Source organism: Eptesicus fuscus, chromosome 15, assembly GCF_027574615.1.
Source record: "Eptesicus fuscus isolate TK198812 chromosome 15, DD_ASM_mEF_20220401, whole genome shotgun sequence".
Taxonomy (NCBI): Eukaryota; Metazoa; Chordata; class Mammalia; order Chiroptera; family Vespertilionidae; genus Eptesicus; species Eptesicus fuscus.
In genome coordinates, this window is record NC_072487.1 from 22733283 (window position 1) to 22756647 (window position 23365).

At 43.2% G+C, this 23365-nt stretch overlaps 1 protein-coding gene and 1 long non-coding RNA gene across 15 annotated transcripts in view; one reads left to right on the top strand and one right to left on the bottom strand.

Annotated features, from left to right (window-relative positions):
• Window positions 1–253: 253 nt before the first annotated feature.
• The window catches only part of NFIB (nuclear factor I B), a 231906-nt gene continuing 208794 nt past the window's right edge, over window positions 254–23365 (top strand). For 10 of the 13 annotated variants that reach the window (XM_054727164.1, XM_054727165.1, XM_054727171.1 and 7 more), the window contains exons 1-2: window positions 8320–8919; window positions 15004–15535. In XM_054727164.1, the coding sequence (XP_054583139.1) occupies window positions 8890–8919; window positions 15004–15535 (562 nt within the window). In that variant the 5' untranslated portion in view covers window positions 8320–8889. Of the gene's footprint in view, window positions 363–8319; window positions 8920–15003; window positions 15536–23365 lie in introns of those variants that run through there. The other 3 variants (XM_008145018.3, XM_054727169.1, XM_054727176.1) reach the window with 3 other exon arrangements.
• On the bottom strand, window positions 433–9914 carry LOC129151636 (uncharacterized). 2 transcript variants are annotated; one of them, XR_008558286.1, is made up of 3 exons: window positions 9886–9914; window positions 4925–5040; window positions 433–531 (listed from the first exon to the last, which is right to left on the bottom strand). It is a non-coding gene; the product is annotated as an uncharacterized LOC129151636 (long non-coding RNA). The 2 variants fall into 2 exon arrangements; XR_008558285.1 differs by lacking the exon at window positions 9886–9914 and adding an exon at window positions 9385–9593.

The window sequence follows — 23365 nt, forward strand, 5'->3', positions numbered from 1 at the left end:
CACACACACTCTGGACGCCTTTCAAGTCCACCAGCAGAAACAGTCTGCAGCCAACGAGAGGAAAAGAAAACTGGATATCCAGACTGAGGGGACTGCCTGCGTTTTAAGATTTGACTTTTACCGCCTTTTCTTCTGGGGTCAAGACTTGTGGCATTACAGAAACAGTAATTAAAAAAAAAAAAAAAAAGACTACTCCCGGATTGCCTTTTTTTTTGTTGTTTTGATTTTAACTAAACACAAAAAGCGACACCAAAACAACCCTTGAGAAAATCCACAAAACTGTACCTGAGACACATGAAGTCAGCGGCCCAGGGCTCTGTCACAGACTCAAGATCTCTTGTGTAATGCAATACAGTGCGATGGTATGTGACTTTGAAATGATGGGTTTTGTTTACTTGTCTTGTCCGTCCCTTGCAGCCTCTTCCACCTCAGACACAGATATTTTTTTTTTTCCTGCTTATGTTTTGTAAGTTGTTTTACCTAAATGTTATTCTGCTTTCCAGGCTGAGCCGTTGTACTGGATTTCCAAACCTAATGCAAATATGTAAATTCTTTAGCGTTGGCAATTTTAGTATATGTATCATACTTTTAAGGAGGGAATCAGTGGATAACGTTATGAGTCCAAACTGAAATGTAGCATTTTTCCTGCTTCAACTTCCTACTTTCCCCTCCCCCAATTTTGGAAAAAGTTACTGTACAGATGATACTTCATTTGTACCTTGTAGCCCATTCTCTCTTTTTGCAGCCTTCTTTTCTTCATTTTAAGATGAATATGCACAGTTTTGTTGTATATTCTCATTTAAAAGTGCATTTTTAAGTGAGGGAAGTACTATTTAGCTCTGATTGGTGCGGTGGAGTTTTTTTTAAATCAATATTCATTGCAAAGCCGGATTGAATTGTTATCCCTCTTCCTCCTCCCCCTTCCCCCACTTAGAAAAACAAAAGATTATGATGGATTTCTTCCCGCTCCTAGTAAAACTTTTTTTCCCTCCTGCCCTGCTGTTTTTGCTGTAGGATTTTTTCCCCTGCTAAGTCTGTGTGTGTGTGTGTGTGTGTGTGTGTGTGTGTGTGTGTGTGTGTGTCTCCCTTGTCCTCTCTTCGCCAGTACGTCTGGACACATTTTAATGCACAATATCCCATCCATTAAGTTGTGGTTGAATGCAGAGTGTGTGAGGACTTGGCAGCTTTTAGGTTGAAGGGGGTGGGGAAGCCAGTTTCGACTTTGACACAAGATGCCGAAGTGGCGTGATTGGAATTATTATTAGGGCTGTGAACATGGCCATCTTCTCCTGGGTTAGAAGAACTGCCATTGAACTTGAGACAGGACAGACTAGATCTCCAAGTTCCCTCCTCCTCCCCACTAAGTACAGTAGCTGGCAGGGAAAGGGCGCCAAAATACACAAGATTAACTCTAACTTTCTTTGGACGGATCTTGTAGCACCCTCCTTTGTAATTTTAACTTTCCAACAGGCAGGAAAAAGTTAACTTTTGAACCCAGACTTGAACAGACATTTAAATCAGCCCTAAAGTAGAATAAATCCAGAAAGTCATACATGCATGCTTATGTGGTTAGAAAAGAATGCACGTGTAAATAAGCAGGGTGCATGTGTGTATCTGACTGGAGAGTTCAAGATTTAATCAAAATCAGAGTAAGTGTGACTTTGGAGTACATTTGCTGCATGGGGGAGAGCACTGTGAGAGGCAGAAGCTGACCTTTAAGCAGCCTAAAGAGAAACTGCAAAGAGTTGTGAAACACAAAACGTTGTGGTTTCCAGTTTTACATTTGAGGTTTGATGTTTTCATTTAATGGTATGAGAGATGGAGAAAGCTCAGGCGCTGAAAAGTCCCTATTAAATCATATGTGGGCAAAGGTCAAGCACTCCAACTCACTGATACAATATACTGCAGATTCCTGCTTAACTGATGGGGAGCACAGGAAAAGTGCTTGGGCAATAAAAGTATTTAGAAGGGTAATTATCCTTCGTGGTTGGGACTGCGTTCTTGTGCACTGGAGAAAGGTTTTTACTGGCTCCGATGAATTTTAAAAAAGCTAAGTATTGTTGAAAGCTGTTTTAATAGGAAATTGATTAGCTGAGAGTTTCATACAATAAATGGTGACAGTTTCATTGTTTGATGTCCAAAATAAATTTCTTTTTATTCTTTAGCAGACATAGGCATCCATTTCATTTTAATATGGTCAGACGGAGCAGCAGCATAATTATGAGTGAATGTGATGTCACAAACATCTGTAACTTTGCTTTTGGAGTTTGTGACATCACACCGATTGACAATTTTATTGCTTTGATATTTATTAACTTGTTGTGTTAAAATCTTTCAGACACATTTCAGGGATACAGTTCACTGTAAAAAATGTGTATGGGCTCATTATTTTTTTTTTTGTCTTTTCTCTTTGTAATTATGCAAGTGTTTACTAAATTTTAATTTGAAAGTTAAAATGCACAATTATGTTGTTATTCATTGTTTTGATTTTCAAATAGAATGGCAGTTTTGAAGGGGAGAATTAGAGAAAGGGATGCAGAAAGTTTGAGTTGATTTGCAGTGGACTTTCTGTACCTAATATAGAATATGGCTACTTGGCCATCTTGGTTAAAACATTCTGAACATCTCTTTAAAACTGATCTCTTTCCACGTCGTCACAAAGGCATGTGTATCTGGGTAGCAAAAGTCAATTTACACGCAGAAATAAAATGACAGTAAGTTTTACTTTACCGTTCCGCTCTTTTGAAAAAGGACAATAACTACGACTCAGTATCAGCAGAGCAGAGGTTGTGTGTGAGAGTGCATGTAACTTTTGAACTATTGTGAGTGAAACAAGGCAATTATTACCATGGTTTTCAAAGTTTAAAATAAATCATGCAAAAGTTACAGGGCCACTAACTGCTGACTTTGTCACCCTGGGAGCAGATGTCTGCAGCAGTTGGGAATCTCTGTTGATGAACTGGCCTCCTCTCTGTGGAGAAGTGGAAACTGTCTAACCTTCATGGAGGAATAGGGCCCAGTCGGTGCTCAGATTCAGTCATAGCTTGTACGTGTGCCTGAAATGTAGGCACACTTAGTGGGACACTTTTTTTTTTTTTAAACAACTGAGTACAGGCATTTCAGCAATGACATTATTAACAGCGTCATTTTTTCTCATTTAGTTTTGTTCTCAGGGGACACCAAACAGCCCCCAGAGGAGGGAGAAGAAGTCTATGGTTATTTATTCATTTCAGTGAAAGGCAAAGCCCTGGTGGTGGGGTGGGGAGGTAGCTGGTTGTGAATTTTCTAGTAGGGAAAAATTGCTATCCTAATTTGACAGTAGTAGTTTAAAGGCTGAAAGAGCTGGGCATGATTTTGCAATTCCCATCAAGTACAGGCAATGTCAGTACTTGTTGGTTGTTTATATATGTGTTTTTTGAGAGGATTTTGGTGTTCCTGCTTGTGGATAGAAAATTGTGTTTTCCAAGCTACACATGCTTTTTTTTTTTTTTTTTTTTTTTTTTTTTTTTTTTTTGTGGTTCATTTGGAAGAGGGAAAGGTTCCTGGGCATGGTGTAGTGGATACTTGCAGTTTTGCAGGCCTATTTCCTGGGGTCAGGAGGTCATCTGTCTCTTTTGTATTTAGTTTTAAAATATTGATATTGGCAATGAAGCCAGGGTGTGTGGAATTGTTGAGCCTCCCCTCAAATCACAGGCAAGAGCTAAAAAAAAAAAAAAGAAAAAAGAAAAAAGAAAAAAAAAGTCATCCGGTGTACTGAAAATGACAGCTTTGTTAAGCTCCAAGAAACTTTTCCCTAAACTGCCTAGGATTTGCAACCTGTCACTGAGTTTCTTTAGAAAGGAGAAGGTTAACAGAAAATCAATATTAGGAGATACTTGAGATGTCAAGTTCCTCTCTGGAGGTCAGCGAAAGGCTCCAATGGGGTAAACATTGCTTCATTTTTTGCAATTATACAACTGAGTTTTGAAAAATCCAGTCACCTGAAGCACAGGCATTCCTTCTCGAAATCAATAAACTACCTGTCAGAAAATAAACTTTTTTCCCCCTGTAAGGTTGCAGGTAATAGATGATCTACGGAGGAAATCTTTAGGAATTCTGAAATATAAGATTTTCGTGTTGCTGCACGAACCTTTCACTTTCTAGCTCTGCAAGCCAGCGTATGAGGTGAATGAAATTGGCCTGTCTCTAAGCCCTTTCAGTGTGGGAGAGAGAGAAGAAAGAATTTAGGAGAGGTAAGTACCAAAGTCTCAGAAGTATCTGACCCATTTTTTATAGTATCAGAAGCTTTTCAGAGATACTTTAAAACCACTCCTAACACCAGGCACAGACATACAGGGGGAAAAGGAAAGTAGATAAAATGTAAATACTTTCTCACTTCCTTTTCTCTACTCTTCTCCTGGGGATTTAAAAGATTGGTATTTCTCAAACCAAAGATAGTGGAGGACAAGTGTTGTGCTGAGAGAAGCCAGATGTCCCCCACAGGCAAACACACCAGTCCCTCTTTACAAAGGGCTCTCTTAGAGTTCATCCTGGGAAGGCCTGCAGTGACCTTGGCATTGGCTGGACCAGAAGCAGTGTTTGGGGGGCTGTCAGCCATCCTGCCTATGGCTCAGCCATCCTGCCTATGAGAGGACAGTCAAAGCCACATAAATTGAGCACCCAACCCCATGAGCCCTTCCAGGATGCCTCTTTTGCCTATCCTTCCTCTTCCCTCCTGGCTTTTCCCCACATCAAAATTACTCCTTTCTCCTTTTCCTTCTTTCTTGGGAAACAAATCAAAACCCAACTCAAGCATCCCCTGTGCCCATCAAAATTGTATCTAATCTAAAGTGCCCTACAGACATGGAGCACCTGGAAGAGATTTGAACCCCTAAGTGATAGGCCTGGGAGGCCCCAGACTATGTTCACTTCTCTGGGGTCTTACCTGTGTCTCTGGCTGCTCCTTTACCCCTCGTGTGTTGCTGCAGCTTTTGTGGGCTCTTCTGTGTAACGGTTGTCCATTTTCCCTTTTTAAGCCCGTGAGAAACTTTTGGATGCAACCTAGTTTTGGTGACAAAAGGAAATGGTTTCTGTTGGTAAGGGAAACTAATCAGGGAGGAGGGGCAGCGATGTCTGCAGACACTTGCCCAGGGCTCAGCACTGGGCCTCTTTTGCCAGGGGACAGCGGCTGGATCTCTGGCTGAAAGGAGAGCTCTCTGGGTGCCAGGATTTCACTGGGGGTGGTGTGGTGAGGAGGGAGGGGAGAAGGGAGGGAAAGAGAGAGACGGGCACTTGATTTTTTTTTAAAGAGACCCCGAAAAATAATGGCTTTTGTAAGAGTCCAGGCATTCAAAGAGGTGTGTTCAAGGACATGAGTGCATTTATGCCACGGGGAATGTCTTTTATGGTAAATTAACTCCGGTTAAATTGAATATCTGTTCAAAGGGAAACTCTAGTAGTTAAAGCTGGTATTATCAGTAGAGCTTCCCTGCCCGCTCCACCCCCACGCCCCCCTCCCCGGACGCCGGTGAGAAAGGGAAGCAAGTGTAATGTGGTGATGTACAACACAAAGTGATGCTGGGGGATTTTTTTTTTTTAAACATTTAAAATGAGATTGCCTAAAAATTTCCGAGAGATAAATGAGTATTTATTTGGATTAACCCCCGCGGTCACCTCATTCCTTTGATCTGTAAAGACTGTCAACTTTATCCTGACTTTTCAAAAAAGAAGAAAAAGGCCCACACAAAGGAAATGAACGCCGTTAGAGCGCAGGCTGGAGGATTCGCCCCGGGGAGCAGGAGGCTGTGCCCGAAAGGGTTAACTCGGGGTTAGTTCTCGAAATTTCCCCGACTTTACCTGCCTCCCCAGACCCACCGCCCCCCTCTCCCTGGCCTCCACTCCCCACCCCCAGCGCCTTTCTTCTTGGGGCTCTGGGTTTACGGGGGCTGCAGCTGGTAGACTTGGCAAGCTCGCCTCATTAAGAGCGCTCTTTGAAAACGGACTGTGTTTGAGCATTTCCCTAATGAGGACAGGACGGGGTTAAAAAGTGACCATTTCATGGTTGACTTGAACCTGCCTACTTTTCTTGATGTGTCGTTGTGAAATGCTTGATGTGGATAACTCCCACTTGGTGAAGGAAAAGTCACTGGTTCCTTCAGGTCCGCGGAGGGGAGAGAAGGGGGCGGCGGGGGGGGGGGGGACCGTGGGCAGAAGAGACCGGGTGAGACCGGGCGAGGAGAAAGTTGAGAAAAAACAATCCAGAGGGAGGGAGAGAGGGTAAGAGAAACAGGGAATCCGGGGAGAGCCTCCAAACACGCCAACAGCACAGTTGGAAGTGGGGGTCTCCCTCCTGGGGCCGGGGCAGTCGAGCCCCATTCCGGGCCCCGGCCTTCCGCGGCAGCCCCCAGCTAGGCAGACGCGGAGTTCGTAGCGCTCACTTTTCCTCTCCATTGTCTGGACAGCCTTCGCTTCTCCCTCTTCCCCACCCACCCCTCTGCGGAACACAGGAATTTGGGGGGGCGGTGTGCGTGAGTCTGCGAGCGCGCCGGAGAGTGTGCGCCGCGGGTAGAAAGGGTGCAAAGCAAACCTCCACCCTCAAAAGACCCCAAAATCAAGTTCATTCACTCGGGGGCCGCAGCCGGCGGCCCGGGTGGGGGCGGGGCCCTCGGCGCCGGAGCGGAGCGGAGCGGGCGCGGCCGCCTCTGCAGGGCAGTAGCGGCACACGCATCCCGCGCGCGCGCGCGCCCGCCCGCCCCGCAGCCCCGAGCGCGCCGCGGCCCCGCCCAGCCTGCACCCCGGCGGGGAGGGAGCCGCTTTCCGCTGGCGCCCCGGGCCCTAGAGGGTGGGGGGTGGGGTGGGGTGGAGATTGGGAGTGAGCCAGTGGAGCTGCAGGAGGAAGGGAGCGGAGCGGGCCTCGGGATGGGGAGGAGGAGGAGGAGGAGGGAGCAGGCATTGGCGGCAGCTCGGTCCGGTCCTCCCTCTCCGAGCTGGGCCACGTGCACGGGGGCACCCCGGGGAGGGCGGCAAGCGGCGGCGAAGCGCCGCTTCTGCGGAGCAGCCCGGGGGCTCGGGCCCCTGAGGGGGAGACCCCGGCGGACCCCGCCTCTTTACGCGCCGGCGCGCCCCAACTACTTGAGCCCAAGTTCGCCCAGGTCCCCGCCTCCACAGCCTCCCCCTCCTCCCCTCAGCCGGCGGGGTAGCCGGACCGCGCCCGCCCGGGGTGTGAGAGTCGGCGCCCCAGCCTGAGCCCCCGGGCGGCCGGGGTGTGAGGGAATTTTCCATTCGTTCCTTTCTCGGGCCCAGACCGGCTCAGTGTTTCTCCCACTCGGATGTCCCTGCGGCTTCAAGAGTCCGCAACGAGCACCGAAATCTCTCTTCCAGGGAGGTTTTCGTGTGTGTGTGTGTGTGTGTGTGTGTGTGTGTGTGTGTGGTGTTGTGGGGAGGGTGCGGGACTTACCAAAAGGGCGAAAAGATCTATTTTGGGGAAAAACAACAAAACAAAAAACACAAAAACACAACCCCCCCCAAACAACTATGGTTTTGTTGCACTGGTATGAAACCTTTAACAAATGAGAGAGAGAGAGAGAGAGAGAGAGAGAGAGAGAGAGAGAGAGAGAGAGAGAGAGAGAGAGAGAGAGAAGGGAGGGAGAGAGGGAGGGAGGGAGAGAAGCTGGAGGAGGAGGAGGAAGGTGGGGGGCGGGGGTGTGGAGAGGCTGGTGCAAAAGGAATGCGCGTTTGCAGGAGGAGGAGTAAAGCGATGATTGTGTAATTAAATAATAAAACAATCCTTAAGTCTGATTTGGAGAGAGCTCGAGCGGGGTCCAGAGGGTGGAACCGGTGAATTTTTCAACTTCCAAGTTTTGCAAGGAAAGAAAGCGAGCGAGGGAGGGGGGGGGGGCGAGATAGAGCCCGGAGCAGAAAAGAGAGGAGTTTGGAGCCGAGCGGGAGAGCGGGATTTATCGTTGGGGATTTTTCAGGAGCTCGTTCCGATCCCCTTGGGCTCTGGGCAGCAGCGGCGGCGGCAGCAGCAGCCTCCTCCCTCGGCCGGGTCAGACGCGGGGCGAGGTGGGCGGCCGGGCGGGCGTGAAGAAGCCGGCGCGAGCGGCGGCGGCGGCGGCGGCTGCAGCCAGGGACCGCGCGTCAGGAGCCTCTTCCACCCGGGAGACCTGTGCTCGCGTCCCCTCCCTCACCCCGGCCTCTCCCTTCTCCTCCCCCCCCCCCACCCCGCCCCCACCCGGCCCTCTCCCGCGCGCGCCCCGCCACCCGCGCGCACTCGCTCACGCTCCCCCTCTCGCGCACACACATGGTCGGCTCGCGGCAAAGTTTCGCCCGCGATCGCCACTCGGGAATCCTGCGGCAGTGCTCCGGGCTGTAACCTTGAACTTTCCCAGTGCGGTGACACATTCTCTTTGCTCTTGCTCCCGCCCTCTTTCCTGCGCCCCCCACCCCGCCTTTTTTTAAAAAAGCATTTCACCACCCACCACTACCCCAATCCAACCCGCACCGGTCCTCCGCGCACCTCCTAGCTCCCAACAACAACAACAACTGCAAAACAGAAAACAAGTCCCCAAACCCAGGCGAAAAGCAACCGGCACCGGCGGCGGCGGCGGCGGCGGCGGCGGCAGCAGCGGCGGCGGCGGCCTGGGAGAGCGCGGCCGGCGCGCTCGGACGGCGAGGTCTGAAAGTGTAGATTGGATTTCACCCCGGGAAATCTAGCACGCCGAGTGAACTTGAATCTTTGGCTATTGAAGGAGGACTGGGTTTGTTGCGAAGTTGCGGTGATCCAGCGACCCCGTCCCGATTTGATCGCATCGCGGGGCTCCGATGACTGTAAAATGAATAGATGAAATTCTTGCTTCTCGAAGATTTTCTTGGGCATCTCCTGGAAAGTGCGTTTTTTAAGGCGAAGTCATGATGTATTCTCCCATCTGTCTCACTCAGGTACATGTCTTGATCGCTCTTTTGGGTTTCTCTCCAGCCCGAAATGCCTTTGTTTTGTGTTGTTGCTCCCCTCTGCAGACAGTTAAAGGCTTTTTTTTTTTTTAATAGTTAACCTCCGCCACCCCCCCGTCCCCTCGAAAAAAAAGTGGCCGGGAGTTGTGACGGGATTTGACCGGGCGGCGTGGGAGCCGGCGCGCGGCCTCCAGCCCACGGGCCCCCGCGCGCGCGCTCAGCCCGGCGGCTCCGGGCACGGAGAGCGGGCGCCCGCGTGCTGCCAGGGCGAGGCCGCCGAGGGTGGGCAGGGCCCGGGCCCACGGGAGCTAGTCCCTGCGCGGCCCCCCGAGTGCGTGCTGCGGCGGCGCGGGCGCCTCTGCTCGCGGTGCCCGCCGCCCCTCTGGTTCTGGCTCGCGCGCACCGAGGCAGACTCGGCTGTAGAGGAGCGTTTAGGAGGGAGTCAGCCCTTACCAACTGCCAGTGAACTTGGACGAGGGGACTCCAGCAGGAGTCCTCCTGGGTGCCTTTGGACTTCGCTGCAGGCTGTGGCCCGGCGACGAAGCCAGGCGGAGGTTGTGGCCGGGGGGATTCCATTCCTTTGCTTAATTTGGGGATCTAAAACTCTGGTCCTTCTTGATCTGCACTTTGCGGTTTACAGTGGCCACGCCACAAAGGTGGTCTTTACCTTCACGCCAGTTCGCTGGTCGTGGTGAAAATGAAGGACTTGGAGAACGCGTTCATTTTGTGGAGACCTGTTCATTTGACGATCTTCAGGCGTAGCTCCTAAGGCAGAATGGAATGCTGGAGAAGTAAAGTCATTAAAAAAAAAAATCCACGTTGAAAATTGTCCCACGACTTTAGGAACAATGTTATGAAATAAAATCCTGGCTTTATACTTTTTGGAAGAACAGAATTTGTATAATTTTAAAGCAGACGGTCAGTTGGAAAAGGGACCAGACTGAGCAGACTTACCTGGGGGTGGTTTTCATCGCTGCCCAGCTAACTAACCAACTGAGGAACTAACTAAATATCTTAGCCCAGAGTTGTTATTTGAAGCAGTATTTTTAAACCTCTGGAGGTGTGGGACAGTTTACTTTAGCGTTTAGGAGGATGTAGCATGATTGGTCATTGATAACCATTTTCTTTGACATTGGCATAAAGACTGAACAGTTAAAGAAGTGTCACCTCCTCTTAGGTGTGTTGCAATTTAAAAATATTCCAATATCACGATGATGCATTTTTATAAGGGACAAATGATTAAGATTTCAATTGTATGACAATTAGAAGCCATTGTGATTCAAAAGAACTGAGGCATTCATAAATTGTGAATGAAGATGAAAACAATGATAAGGCTTATTCAGTGATTGGATACAGTCCTGTAGCTTTTTGGCTGACACATTTTTTATTGTTTATATTTTGTTTGGCATCTGACTATGATTAACTTAGATATGGCTATTTTCAGCAAGTAAACGTGCACTTTAATTTAACAAAACTGGAAAAATGAGTTGCTGAGCTATTTGTCCTTTAAAAGCTAAGAATAATGACCAATAAATACGATGATTGAACTGTTTCAGGTAAAACGAATTTCCTTTAGTTGTAAAAGTGACGTTTCATATTACCCATCATCAGGATTTTTTTTCTCTTTCTGGTAAACTAGGTCCATTTGATATTATTTTTACATTATTGAAGCATTATTCAAATAAAACAAATTGAGATAAGCGTTACACTTGCAAAGTACTGACTCACTTACTCTCACCTGTACAGGATTGCTTTGCTATTTTAATTTATGTTTCCAGCATTGGCTTTTTAGAAACATTGCTATTGACTTACATACACTGCATTTTTTGTTTCCTCTAAACATGTATTGAAAACTCACTAACTTTAATTCGTGCAAGTTAAAAATAAAATTGCAGCTTCTAGACATATGGACTGTTCGAAGGATGTACTGCATCATCATTCAGCTATCACATTAGTAGTCAAGAATACATACTTACCAACACTAATTCATGGTGACTAATATTACCTACTGTTTAATAATGTAAATCTATGTTGATGTATTAAAACTATTTTGGGATTTAAAGTCTATGCAAGAGAAGCAATTTTAGCTTTAGAATTCTCACTTAGCTAATACTTTCTATGTGACTTTATAGGTAATGTAAGGTGTTGCAAAAGTAAGGGCACCTTATGTTGATTTTACATCAGAGCAATAATTTGGTTTTGTATTGGAAGAGTCTTACAACTGTAGCAAAACACTTCTTTTGGATTTAAAAATACAAAATAGAGAAATATTCTTAATTGGTTGAAAACTTTATAAAGTTTCAATTGTTGAAATGTCGAGATTTTTAGAAAGAATTTTAATTCAAAAAGAGCTACAGTTAAAGTTGATATGTAGCAGAATGTTATGCAAAAGTACCAGTGAATCAATATAAATCAGTATTTATAAATCAGTATTTATACATCACTGTGAATCAGATATAAAAGGACAATTAAGAACCATCATATAAGTTAGTATTTGCTTTTTCTAAAATTACTGTAAAATCCCTAATAATATAACTTTCACTGGCATGTTTGAATTGATTTTTTTTTCATTGTCTTTCAAGTTCTTTAGTTACATTTTTAAATGGTTTATCGTTACATAGCAATACTCCAAGAACATCTAGTATTTATTCATTACCAACTATATTGGTCTAATTTTCCATTCTTTCCATGGAAACCATTGTTGCTGTGAAGAAAAATCAATATTTTTAGTGGAGTTAGGACTGTTTGCTTTTATATTTCAAACTTGTAATTTGTTATTTATTTTATCAATGTAGTTAAACTAAAAGAAGTTTTAAAAGAGCATTATTGAATCTCAGTGTAGTTTAATAAAAATTCTGAAAGAGCAAGGTGATAATATAGAGCCATTAGGTCTTAGATCACTTTGATGCCTTGCTTTAAAAAATAATTTTCATAATTGTTTAAAGTGTTATTGTGGTAATCTATTAATTAGGACATTTGAATACCTTAATCACTTTTTTTTTGGATGAAGACAGTTACTGTGCTTCATATTTATGCCACCCAAAATTATGAAAACTATATTGCAACTTAGTATTATAAAACAATCACACTTAGAAGATGACATTTTAGGTACATTAATACAGAAATATATGTGACATAGCAAACCTCTACTTAGCATCATTTTTTGAGGATATGTTTTATCAGTAAGTGCTTCACTTGAATGAAATCCTCATAATATATTAGGGCAACTTTGTGGACTGCGAAAGTTTGCTACTTCTATTTAACAATAATAAAAAAAATGTTTTAAAACATTACTTAGCAGCCTTGGTGACAAACTCAAGGCAACTTTATAAAACATTGTTTTGTGTGCATTTACTGAGACGTTCTAAATTCAACCCTCAACTTGCAGTTTGATTGTTTAAAATAATTTATTAAAATTTTGAGATTTGTTACATGATAGATGATTTGAAATGCAAACAAATATAATCGAAAATGTGTTCGATGTCTTTATAAGAAAAACGAAATGTCACTGAACATAGTACTTAAGGATGCAGGTACTTAAGAGTTCCCGCATTGCTTAATATCTGTTAAAATAATTCTGCATTTTCAAAAGCATGGCAAGGGTAAAACGAGTGACACAAAGCTGCCCTCCATGTACTCTTTACATGCTCAAGTTTTTAGTTTATGAGTGTATAGATGTACGGTTTTTAGTCATATCAATAAATCATAGTTTAAAAGTCAGGTTATATATAGGAAGTGAATTCCCAAAGCATGTTTAAGTCCACATTTCCTTGAGCCAGGGTTTCCTTTTGCATATGTTTCGAAGGGGGATAAGCAAACTTTTTGTAGTTGCAGTGAAAGCTGAAAGCATGGCATCAGAAAGTGTATGGAGATAGGGAGGTCTTATCATGGGCTATGGTGGCTGTGAGCAGGGCTGCCTTCCCACACAAAGAACAGATTGTGGTTTAACTCTTTCCATGGCCTAGTTTAATGTGCTCGCATAGTAACTGAATTGTTCAAATCTCTGCTGGAAACTACTGATCGGTTTAATGATTTCCTCCATGGCATTTGGTTATGCCTCATGCTGTGATATAATCATCTGTATTCCGTAGTGTTATAACATATTGATTTATATGTATCCTGCTGTAGGAGCGTTTTATGGCAATATGTTAAAACACTTGATAACTGCATTCTTGATTGGGTGGGACATGCACCTCTTCCTTTTCGGAGTCGCAGACGGCTAACACGCCGCAGTCTTGAGCATTGAAACTTTGCGTCTCATCATAAAAAATGGATTCCTAACTACGTGGGGTTTTGGGGACACCTTCTTTGTTAGAGTGCCATTAGTCGTACTTTTATCATCTTTACCTAAGGGAATTCATCAGTCTGCTGGTTAAACAGAATTTATTCCACGTAGTCCCAGGGTGACCGTCACTAGTGTATGCATTCTAACTTGGGAGATGATCAGTTAGAGAAAGTTATTTCGTGACCGGCTGGAGTGACAATATAGTTAACGTGACCAGAACAGTGGCCGCGGTGGAAGTTCTTACTTGCTTCACATCTTAGCTTATTGCACGCATGCAGTATGCATGCACAAGATGTTAAGGGCCTTTTCTGAGCTCATGAGACAGGTTTTACCTACGGCAGGAAATAAGGAAACACGGATTGCTTTGGAAAGCTACTTGAAATATTTGTAGGTAAAGATTATCTGCCACTCCTTGTACCTCCCTTCCTCGAAAAAGGCTTAGATGAAACAGGCAGGAAAAAAAGTGCAGGAGCCTAAGGTAAAAACCACTTAATTCGGAGGATAGGCTACCAAACGCTCTGTACTCGCCCAGACTCACAAGCACATGATAGGTGCACCCACAGTCCTGCCCGAGAACTCAGGAGCGTAGCAAATGAATCATATTGATTCCACAAAAGCAGTGAGTGGCCAGCCGTGCAATCCTGGTGTCACCCTGCCACGACATGCAGAGACACAAAGAATGCAAAGTTGGTGCCAAGTTGCCATTTTTCATTGTTCACCTCAGATTGATTTTTTTTAAAGGCGTTTAGAATAATTGCTGCACTCATGTGATCAGTTAACAAATTAACTGAGGCTGTGGGGCTTCAGATTCTATAGAAAAAGCTGCCGGAAGAACATTCGTGTCATTTTCGTTTTCAACTTTACAAACTTTTCTTTAAAAAAATGCAAGAGTGTGTCTGCGTGTCTGTGAGAGAGCAGGAGAGTGTCGAGTGTGTGTGTGTGTGTGTGTGTGTGTGTGTGTGTGTGTGTGTGTGTGTGGTGGGGGCTCCTGGTGGTGGAGGGAGTGAATGCATTGCTCAAAGTATGGAAACCTCTGTTCAGGACACTGATGCACGGGCTGCGTCCTTTGCCCACTTTCCCTCACTGTATACCGGTTTCTCTAGTTACCACTCTTGGAATGGTGCTGTTTCAGTGTTGGAATGTTGGACGTTTGATAAGAAAATGGATCAAGTTTAATGGCGCATGCTCTTTGTGCCACCAGCAGCCTCTTGCTGAGAGCATGCTCCAAAAGCGGGAACTGTGTGGCATTACACTGAGCATCTATATGCTTTGTGTTTCTGTGCCACAGAGAAGAGAAATGAACTGTGGCATGGCTCCTGCCTTCTGAACAGCTCTGCTCCGATTTAAAAAAAAAAAATCTCACTGTGTTCTTTGTAAAATGGTACTGCGTAGTGTTAGTTGGTCAATCCAATATTTAAATATTAAATTATGTGCCAAGCACCTTGGTTGCTTACGTTTTAAAGAATGCAGGATGCCTGGTGGGAATGAGGGGGATGGGGGGCCAGAGTAGAAATACAAATGTAAACCTTATTTTATTTTTAGGAGGGAGAATCAACTTGTGCATTTTAGTGGGAAAGGGGCCGCTTGGCATACTTGATTTTCTAGTTGTTCTACTGTTTTGGTCATTTTAAATAAGGAAAGAATATTATTTTTTATGCATAACTTTTTGTGCTGAATTGGGAATGCATTGTGGTCTTATTTTATTTCACTTGATTATTTTATTTCATTTGAGCCTTTAAAGCTAAACTGACCATGTATATTTTCTTTTTCCTTGTCGTCTCCCGCAGGATGAATTTCACCCATTCATTGAGGCCCTTCTTCCACATGTCCGTGCAATCGCCTATACTTGGTTCAACCTGCAGGCTCGGAAACGCAAGTACTTTAAAAAGCACGAGAAGCGGATGTCAAAGGATGAAGAAAGAGCAGTCAAAGATGAGCTTCTCAGTGAAAAGCCTGAAATCAAACAGAAGTGGGCGTCCAGGCTCCTGGCCAAACTGCGCAAAGATATCCGCCAGGAGTACCGAGAGGACTTTGTGCTCACCGTGACTGGCAAGAAGCACCCGTGCTGTGTCTTATCCAATCCCGACCAGAAGGGTAAGATTAGGAGAATCGACTGCCTGCGACAGGCAGACAAAGTCTGGCGTCTGGATCTAGTCATGGTGATCCTGTTCAAAGGCATCCCCTTGGAAAGTACCGATGGAGAGCGGCTCATGAAATCCCCTCATTGCACAAACCCAGCACTTTGTGTCCAGCCACATCATATCACAGTATCAGTTAAGGAGCTTGATTTGTTTTTGGCATACTACGTGCAGGAGCAAGGTAGGAGCAGATTGTTCTTTCTTCTCGCACCGCAAACACTTGCCCACAAGTCCCACGTCGGGGATATCTGGCTCGGGTTAAACGGTCCTGGAGGCCCCTAGATCTCCCTCCTCACCCTCTCTGGGTAGAGTGGCATGCTCAGGTGTCCGCTGCCGCGTGCAAGCCCTGGAAATAGACGTGGCGCGTTCATACCTGGATAGGCGTGGATATTTAAAGAAAGGCCACAGAGAGATACGTTTGCAAATGTCTTTGAAATAATCTGTCTTTTTCAAAGACACAGAATAGTCTGAAAAAATATGGTTTATGACACTTAACCGTTTTGTCTTAGGCTACATTCCTTGCACCATCTTTTATCAATGTGAAAATGTAACATTATTTATGAATAGTCGAACCGCGCTTTAATAATCTTTGTATTAGCCTCATAACTAATGAGGAAGGTGAACCTCGTTCATGAATCTAGTGCTATTGCACTGAAAATAGAGTTAACATTTCCTATTACGAAATGCTCAGATAGCCAATATCAGAGAGTATATTTTATGCAGACCTAGACTTACTTAATTTAAATATTTCTATTAATACCTGCTTTTTCTATTAATACCTGCTTATGATATTCTCGGTGGGTTAAGTGGACTATTGTTGTTTAAATAATTTGTTATCCTATTTTTCCAGAGTGACTTTGGAACACTTAATATTGTTAGTTTACTTAAATGTAAATTCATAAAACTTGCAGAGGAGAAAAGTTGCAGCTCTTCTGATAGAACAGAAAAAGGAAGTGGACCAGTTACACTGGTTTAAAATAAATCTAAAACAGAATGCAGAAATCACATACCATACCTATTTTTTTAAAAAAATGCTTGATAAAGAGAGTGATATAAATATTGCCTCAATAATTCAAAAATAGGTGATATTTTTGCTGAGTGTTTTTTGAGTCGATGAAATATGTTTCCTTACTATTTTTATTTTTCTTCACATATTTTCCTTAAGTAGGTGAGAATTTCTTTTCTTCAAATCATTGTGTCAGGACATAGATGTCCTGGTATTAGCAACAGTCCATAGTAAAACATTATTTTAAAAAACAGCATACCAAAAGTGGACTGAAGTTTGATCTGCTACACATGGTGGGTTATTTCCTAACTTGGCTTGGCGGTAGGGAAAATAGATAGTCAGGTGGCAGACAGTTATCTGATGTTTGTCAAATAAATGTGGGATTTAATATAGTGGTATGAACTTTATTATCATCCCGAAGATAAACTATCAAAATTACTCTTTGACTCAAATCTAAGTAACTTACCTTGTGCTTTTTGTCTTTATCTTTCCTTGATACAATTTTAGAGATATACTTAAATGTCATTTAACTTTTTTTTTTAGTTTGATTTTAAATAATGATGCTGGACATCACACATTGGGAAATATTGCTTTTTTTTTTAAAAAAGGAAACATTACATTTATTATTTCTATGTATTTAAGAATTAAAGTCCAAGTAATGATGGTTTGGGGAAAATATGTATTTTCACCCTATGTGTCCTAAAATAAAAGGTCATTAGCACATGACACTTAATTTGATTGGCAGCTGTCTAGGAGGTGACATTTTAAGGTGGGTTGAATATATGTGCTGGATTGACTGTAAATATGTTGTAACTGTGTTGTGAAAGTCAAGGCTAGAAGTAAAGTTTTTAAAAAGTGGGTCATGTAACTTTTTAGTGCAGTGTAGGGAAGATTTGCAAGCATTTGACTGCTGCTCACATTTTAACTTGCTTGAAGGCTAGTCCGTGAGGTGTGCACGTATGTACATCCACTCCCGGGGCAGGCAGCCAACTCTCTGGGTTGATGAACTGACAATAAAGAACATATCCCTTAGATTTGCGAAGATAGATTGAGGAAAGAAAGAAACACGCATAAAATGTTTTCTGCATTGCACCATCAGTCATGAGAATCATAAAGTTTGAAGCAACTCTTGGAGACCACATTTTCAGATCCAACATTGATTTTGCTCCATCATAAAAACCTTTCATTATTTTACCCTGTGCATCTAATTTGTATCCTCTCCTACCTGCCAGTACATCATCTCTTCTTAACATCTGTTGGCTCTTTCTTTGAAAAAAAAAAAAAATCAAATCACATCAGGATGCTTTTGTGTTTTCCCTTTTTCAAAACTTTTTTTTTTTTTTTTTTGCAAATATAGGTTAATGATGTCGTTTTGCAGTTGATTAATGAAGGCATCTTAAAAGATAAGTCTGCAGTCAGTGAGGGCTGTCTGTTTCCCACAGTGACCTTTTATTTCTCCTCCAAGTACAAGAAAACCCACTTAAGTCTGTTTTATAAATCAGGTAAGGAAGTACAAAGAAAAACATGAAAGAAAAATCAGAAAAGAAAAATGTGATGTTTGCCATAGAATGAGCAACAAAATTACCTTTCCCCCTTTTTTCCTTTCTTGCCTCACTTCTAAACGACCGGGAGGAAAACAGGAGAGAGAACAGGGAGAATGCCAAAGATGGTTGCCACTGGCACCAGGATTGGCATCAGCCCCTCTTTGTTTAGCTCAGGGTGCCTGTGATTTGTTAGTTGGCATCCGCATTGCAGTGTGGAGTGATGTTACAATATATTGACAATTTCCAGATCTAGAAATGTCAATAGTCCTCTTGGTTATTTATATAAGATCATAAACTGCACCTCTTCTCCAGGATGAAATAAAGACCAACATATAATAAAGTTCCACTGTTGACCAACTCCCTATGCTTTTCTTTTTCCCTCTTTCTCTTTTGGTTCAACCCACACACACTTTTTTTTTTTTTTTTTCATGCCCAGAAGCCTCATCTTTTTTTTTTTTTTTTTAAATGTGGAAAGAGTTACTATAGCTTTGACACAAGCTATAGTGCTACATCTGCATCTGATATGGTTTTGGGGAAAATTTATGCATTTCAAAATCATTTTTGATATATAGTTCATTAGACTTTGGCATCACATGGCCGCAAGGCAGTCTTTTCTTTAAAGCTCAACCTCTTTTGTTATTCAGCTTCTTCTGTGCATATAGCCTGGTTGGCCGCAATTTAGTCCATTTTTTCTATTTCTCTACATTAGCAAAGGGTCATGTTCAGTAGAGTCATCTATAACATTACATAACCCCTCCCACTTTACCTAAAATATACACATCATTTGGGAGTAACTGTGTTTAAATCCATAAAATCACTGGACGTTATTGATGCAGAGGGCTGCGCTTCGGCTGTTTCGTTGCTACAAGAACCGCCATTTTGTTTGTGAAGTGCCAGGCGAGGGGAAAAAAAAGGCAGACAGTGTGCTTGATGCCAATAATGGTTGCCAGTGGCACCGAGGTTGGCATCAGACCCTCTTTGTCTAGTTGCTGAATGCCTTTGATTCGTTGGTTGGCATCCGCATTGCAGTGGGCACACTGGAAAGTTTCTGACAATCCCTGAATGAAAGCTGCTTGCTTGTTTGCTGCTGCAAACCTTAGCTAATGTAAAACCCTTTCTTTCTTTTTTTTATTTTTATTTTTTTTTATCTTTTAAAATTGGGACAGATTAAAGGCAAAAGAAAAAAAAAAAAAAAGAAAGCTCTAAAGGGCCTCCATTTTCCCAAAGATATTAAAGATGTCCAATGATTCCTGGGCAGGTGGTACCTCTTCCCCATATTGTCTTTGTTATTGCGTGTATGAAAGCAAAGCAAAGCAAAACAACACACAAAAAGCACGCAAGCCCCGCACAGCACACCTTCCAGGGACACACGTGTACTTCCTATAGGGTGCGGGCTGTGCAAGGAGGAGGGTGTGGAGGACCAGACTAACGGAGCGATGTGTATTGTGTTCATTAGGACTGACTATTGCTTTCAGTCACATCACTACGTACCCTCCATTCCCACACTCCCAAAATGTATACCAACATGTTGAGAGGACCTCACTTTTCTTTCCAGTGTAAATGATTAAAAAATATACATGAGTAAACCTGAAGGAGGAAACCTGTGGTTTTAAGGTCTGATATATATCCGGCATCCCTGAATGTTCCAGTGCTGCATCCAAACGTGGCCAAATTCTCAGTGCACAGTTCTGCACACCAGGAAAACCAACCAAAAGGCTGAAATAATTTTGGTTGAAGTTTCCTAGATAGTTAGCATTAATATTGCTTTCTAGTCAACCACCATTCTCTGGTTAATTAATCAGAAGGATTAGCAGTTCTACCCAAAGCTCTGCACAGAAGGCAGTCTGGCCTATGGGAGGCCTTGGGTTGCCAGGCTGTGCCCTGCCTGACGGGGAAAGAAAGCCGGGTGGGGTGAGGAAGTGGGGACTGGGCTTTCTCAGAGGCAGTGCAGGGTTCTGAGGAAAGAGAGAGGTCACAACACACGGAGACCTTGAAAGATCTCAGGAGGTAGTCACTGTTGTCATGAGTTTTAACAGATTAGAGTTTGAAGGAAGTCAGCCTAACTGGTTTTTGGACTGTACTTTGCACTCGTATTAAACATGTTTTGGAGGCTGACGAGAGTCCAGGAACCTCATGGCTCCCAACAGAGAGGCATTTGCTTTAGCCTCGTGGCCCCCTTGAAACTGGGATCCACTGTTAGGTGGCAGCTGCTGCTGTTTGATTGTTGAATGTTCATTAAAGTGCGTCTTGAAGTTTTGAAAACTACGACTTGTTTACAGGGGGGAGGTTGCAATCCTGCTTGTTTTTGAAACGGAACCCTTCCTGGTTGTCACATACCATCAGCAAGGAAGTACATGCTAGGAAGTATTTTCCTCCTTCAGTCCCTGACTTTTAGAGTCCTTTGGGGGCAACAATTATTTCTTTATGAAAAGCCCGAGTAGATAATTGTGTGCGAGTTGACGGCGTGCTTTAACATTTTAATAAATTTCACTTCGTTTGCAGGTTTTTCCCATTATGGGGAAGAAACACAGCGCTTTTCACAGTGTGTTAAACTGAGGCTGCCGTCTAGGAGGAGCTGGGGTGTGCTGGCCTTGTGAGAGGCTAGAGAGCATACAGTCTGCAAGCACGTTTGATTTAGGGGAACACTGCTAAGTTTCCCTACCCAGCATCCTGTCCTTGACTGAACTCCTGAACTCTAGTGCTCATTTGTTTGCATTCTGGCTCGCACACAGTTCACCAGATAAAGAAGGGCTCTCACTGGCATGTCTGATGCCTAGGCTTAATGAGACCTTTGTGGGAACATATATTGTAAGATAAGATACTTAGCAGTTTTCTCGCTGATAAGAAGAAAACGCGGTCTGAGGGGTCAGCAGTTTTCTCTCTGTGCCATGACGTCCCTGCCATGAGATGGCATGGCCAGACAACTCAAGAGTTAAACTCTGAGGCCCCACATGCCAGCTGGGGAGGCTTGGCATCTGTGTTCTGATATGGCAAACTGAGCTCTTGCATTGCTGTTAATATGATCTCACTTTTCAAAGGGAAAAGAGAAAGAGAGAGAGGGAGGGAGAGAGAGAGAGAGAGAGAGAGAGAGAGAGAGAGAGAGAGAGAGAGAGAGAGAGAGAGAGAGAGGAGAGAGAGAAAGAGGTAGGCTCATTTGTTCTATCAATTAGGATTTTCAGATATTTAAAAACTATAATGACCCACATTCTAGAGGCAGCAGAGGTTGGTAAAATATCCCAGTGACAGTGTTCGGCACCCCTCCACACTTGTACTCTCGCTGCATACACACAGCCCTACATATTTTGTGAAAAAAATATTCATCTAGATAATATATTTGGATTTGCAAATGTAGTACACTTTGCTTCCTGTGTGGAAAAGAACTCCATAGGTAAAAGAACTGAAATGATGTCCGTTATTCAGGAATAGTGGTAATTTGGGGGAAATGTGAATTGCTGTGACAGGGGCTGATAGTTGGGCTTCTAAAAGGTGCCAACCCCTGCCCCCCTACTCCCCCTCGCCCCCCCCCAATAGTGCAGTAGGTGCCTGGAGACTTGGAGCTGGGCAGGAGCCATTCAGGGAGCCCACTTATTGTCCCTGCTTTAGTTCTTTAAAATTTCTAAAGTGGTACCTTGGAAGTATATCTACAGATAAATGTAATTTAGATTTGGTAGGGTTTTTTTAAATTTACTTGTTTTTCCCTGAATTTTGAATTGGAGAGGAAACTGCCCAAAGGAAATCAAAGTATTAATCCTCCATTAACTTTTTCCTTTTAAGTTTGGCACCACGATTTGAAACAACAATCCAAGATATCTGACTTTCACTGTGCTCGGTGGATGGAAAACCTAGACCAGTGGGCTTCTTAAAGAGCTCTTTTATAGGACTCTGACTCCTGCCACCTCTGCCAACTGGTTAATAATTTAAGCATCTAAAAGGGGAGGGACCCATTGGGTAGCTGCGTCAGAATTTTCTGGAATTCCTAAAGTTGAGATAAGTTTTCATTTCTGTCATCCCGGTGGCTTACACGATAACGAACTTTATAATATAAGGAATAATGAGATTGCTTTTGTGTGAAGCTTTAGATCTGCAGAGGGTGGAAATAGCATTACATTCTCATTGAAATAGGAAATTCTTAAATGCCTGTGAATTATGGGTGAAGGCAAGGGTGATCCCCGGCTCTGAAAGTAGCTTTTGGGTGGAAGTTTCTCTGCAGTGTGTAACAAAGAACAGCATTTGCTAGTTTGAAGTTGATGCAAGTCGAACTCGGGACACTGAGGCGTTTTTCAGTGTCTGTGCTGTGGCAGAGCAAATGATTAGCCAGCATAAGGTTCAAAGCAAAGTTTTCTAACTCCCCCCCCTCCCTCCATCCTTGTGGAGGAGGAATACTTTTAGAAATCTCAAGGACTGGTGGTTATGCGATCGGAAACTGGAGTTATTACAGCAGCATGCCTCAGTGCCAAGCATAGCAAGAGGGGAGCTTCCTCTTAATCACGCTCACTTTTCTGTGGCAGCGTGGTATGTCTTCTCATGTTAAAGTACATTCTTGGGCCCTTGAACTCTAATTATGTGATGTGGTTAATTTAACTGAATTCAGTTGTGAGGATTTGGCATAGAGAACAGATCATCAAACTGCAGAGAACTTGTGAAAACTAAGTGTGCGTGGTGAGGAGTGAGTCTGTGGGGTTAGCTTGTATTAGACTGAGCATTACAGGATGTGAGGCTAATGGGACTTGAATGGTTGGGCTTTTTGGTTGTTATATTATTCAGAAAATTGGAAGAAATGGCTACCAATTAACCAACGAGGTGGAAAGACCTTGAGGCTGAATTGAAGGCCACACATACCCCCCCAAATTTTTTTTTTCCTGGAAATTTAAATTAAGTGATATTCTAAGATGGGAATGCAAACTATTCTTGTGCATAAATATATGGTTTGTAATAAAACACTTAGATACACACATTCTCTCTGTTTATAATGATCATTTATACAGGACAGCATTGATGAATCACAGACAAATTAAAGAACTCTGAATAAGGACTATATAATTGAAAATATGGGGTGATGGATGAAGTAATTTTACTAGCTGAGAGTTGCCTGGAGGTTGTATATTTTCAGAAATTTAAGTCAGTTCAGAGCATGTAGTAAGTTATGGCTGAAGCACAAGTCAGTTGAAAATGGGATTTGTTTAAGTAAGTGCAAAAAAAAAAATCAGAATGGCCTTTGAAAAAAGATTATTTAACCCAAATATATGCAGTTTTAAAATTCTGGTTAGCTTCAAAAAAGAAAACTCAATAAATAGTATTCAGTTGAATTTTAAAATACATATATCTCCCACAAAACTACACAAAAGCAGTTAACAAGCATCTGTTAATATTGTGACATAAATATATATATATTCTGATGTTGAGTGAAGCTGAATATTTTTTTTCCCAAAACTTGCTTGTTCAAAACTCACATTGAAAAAAA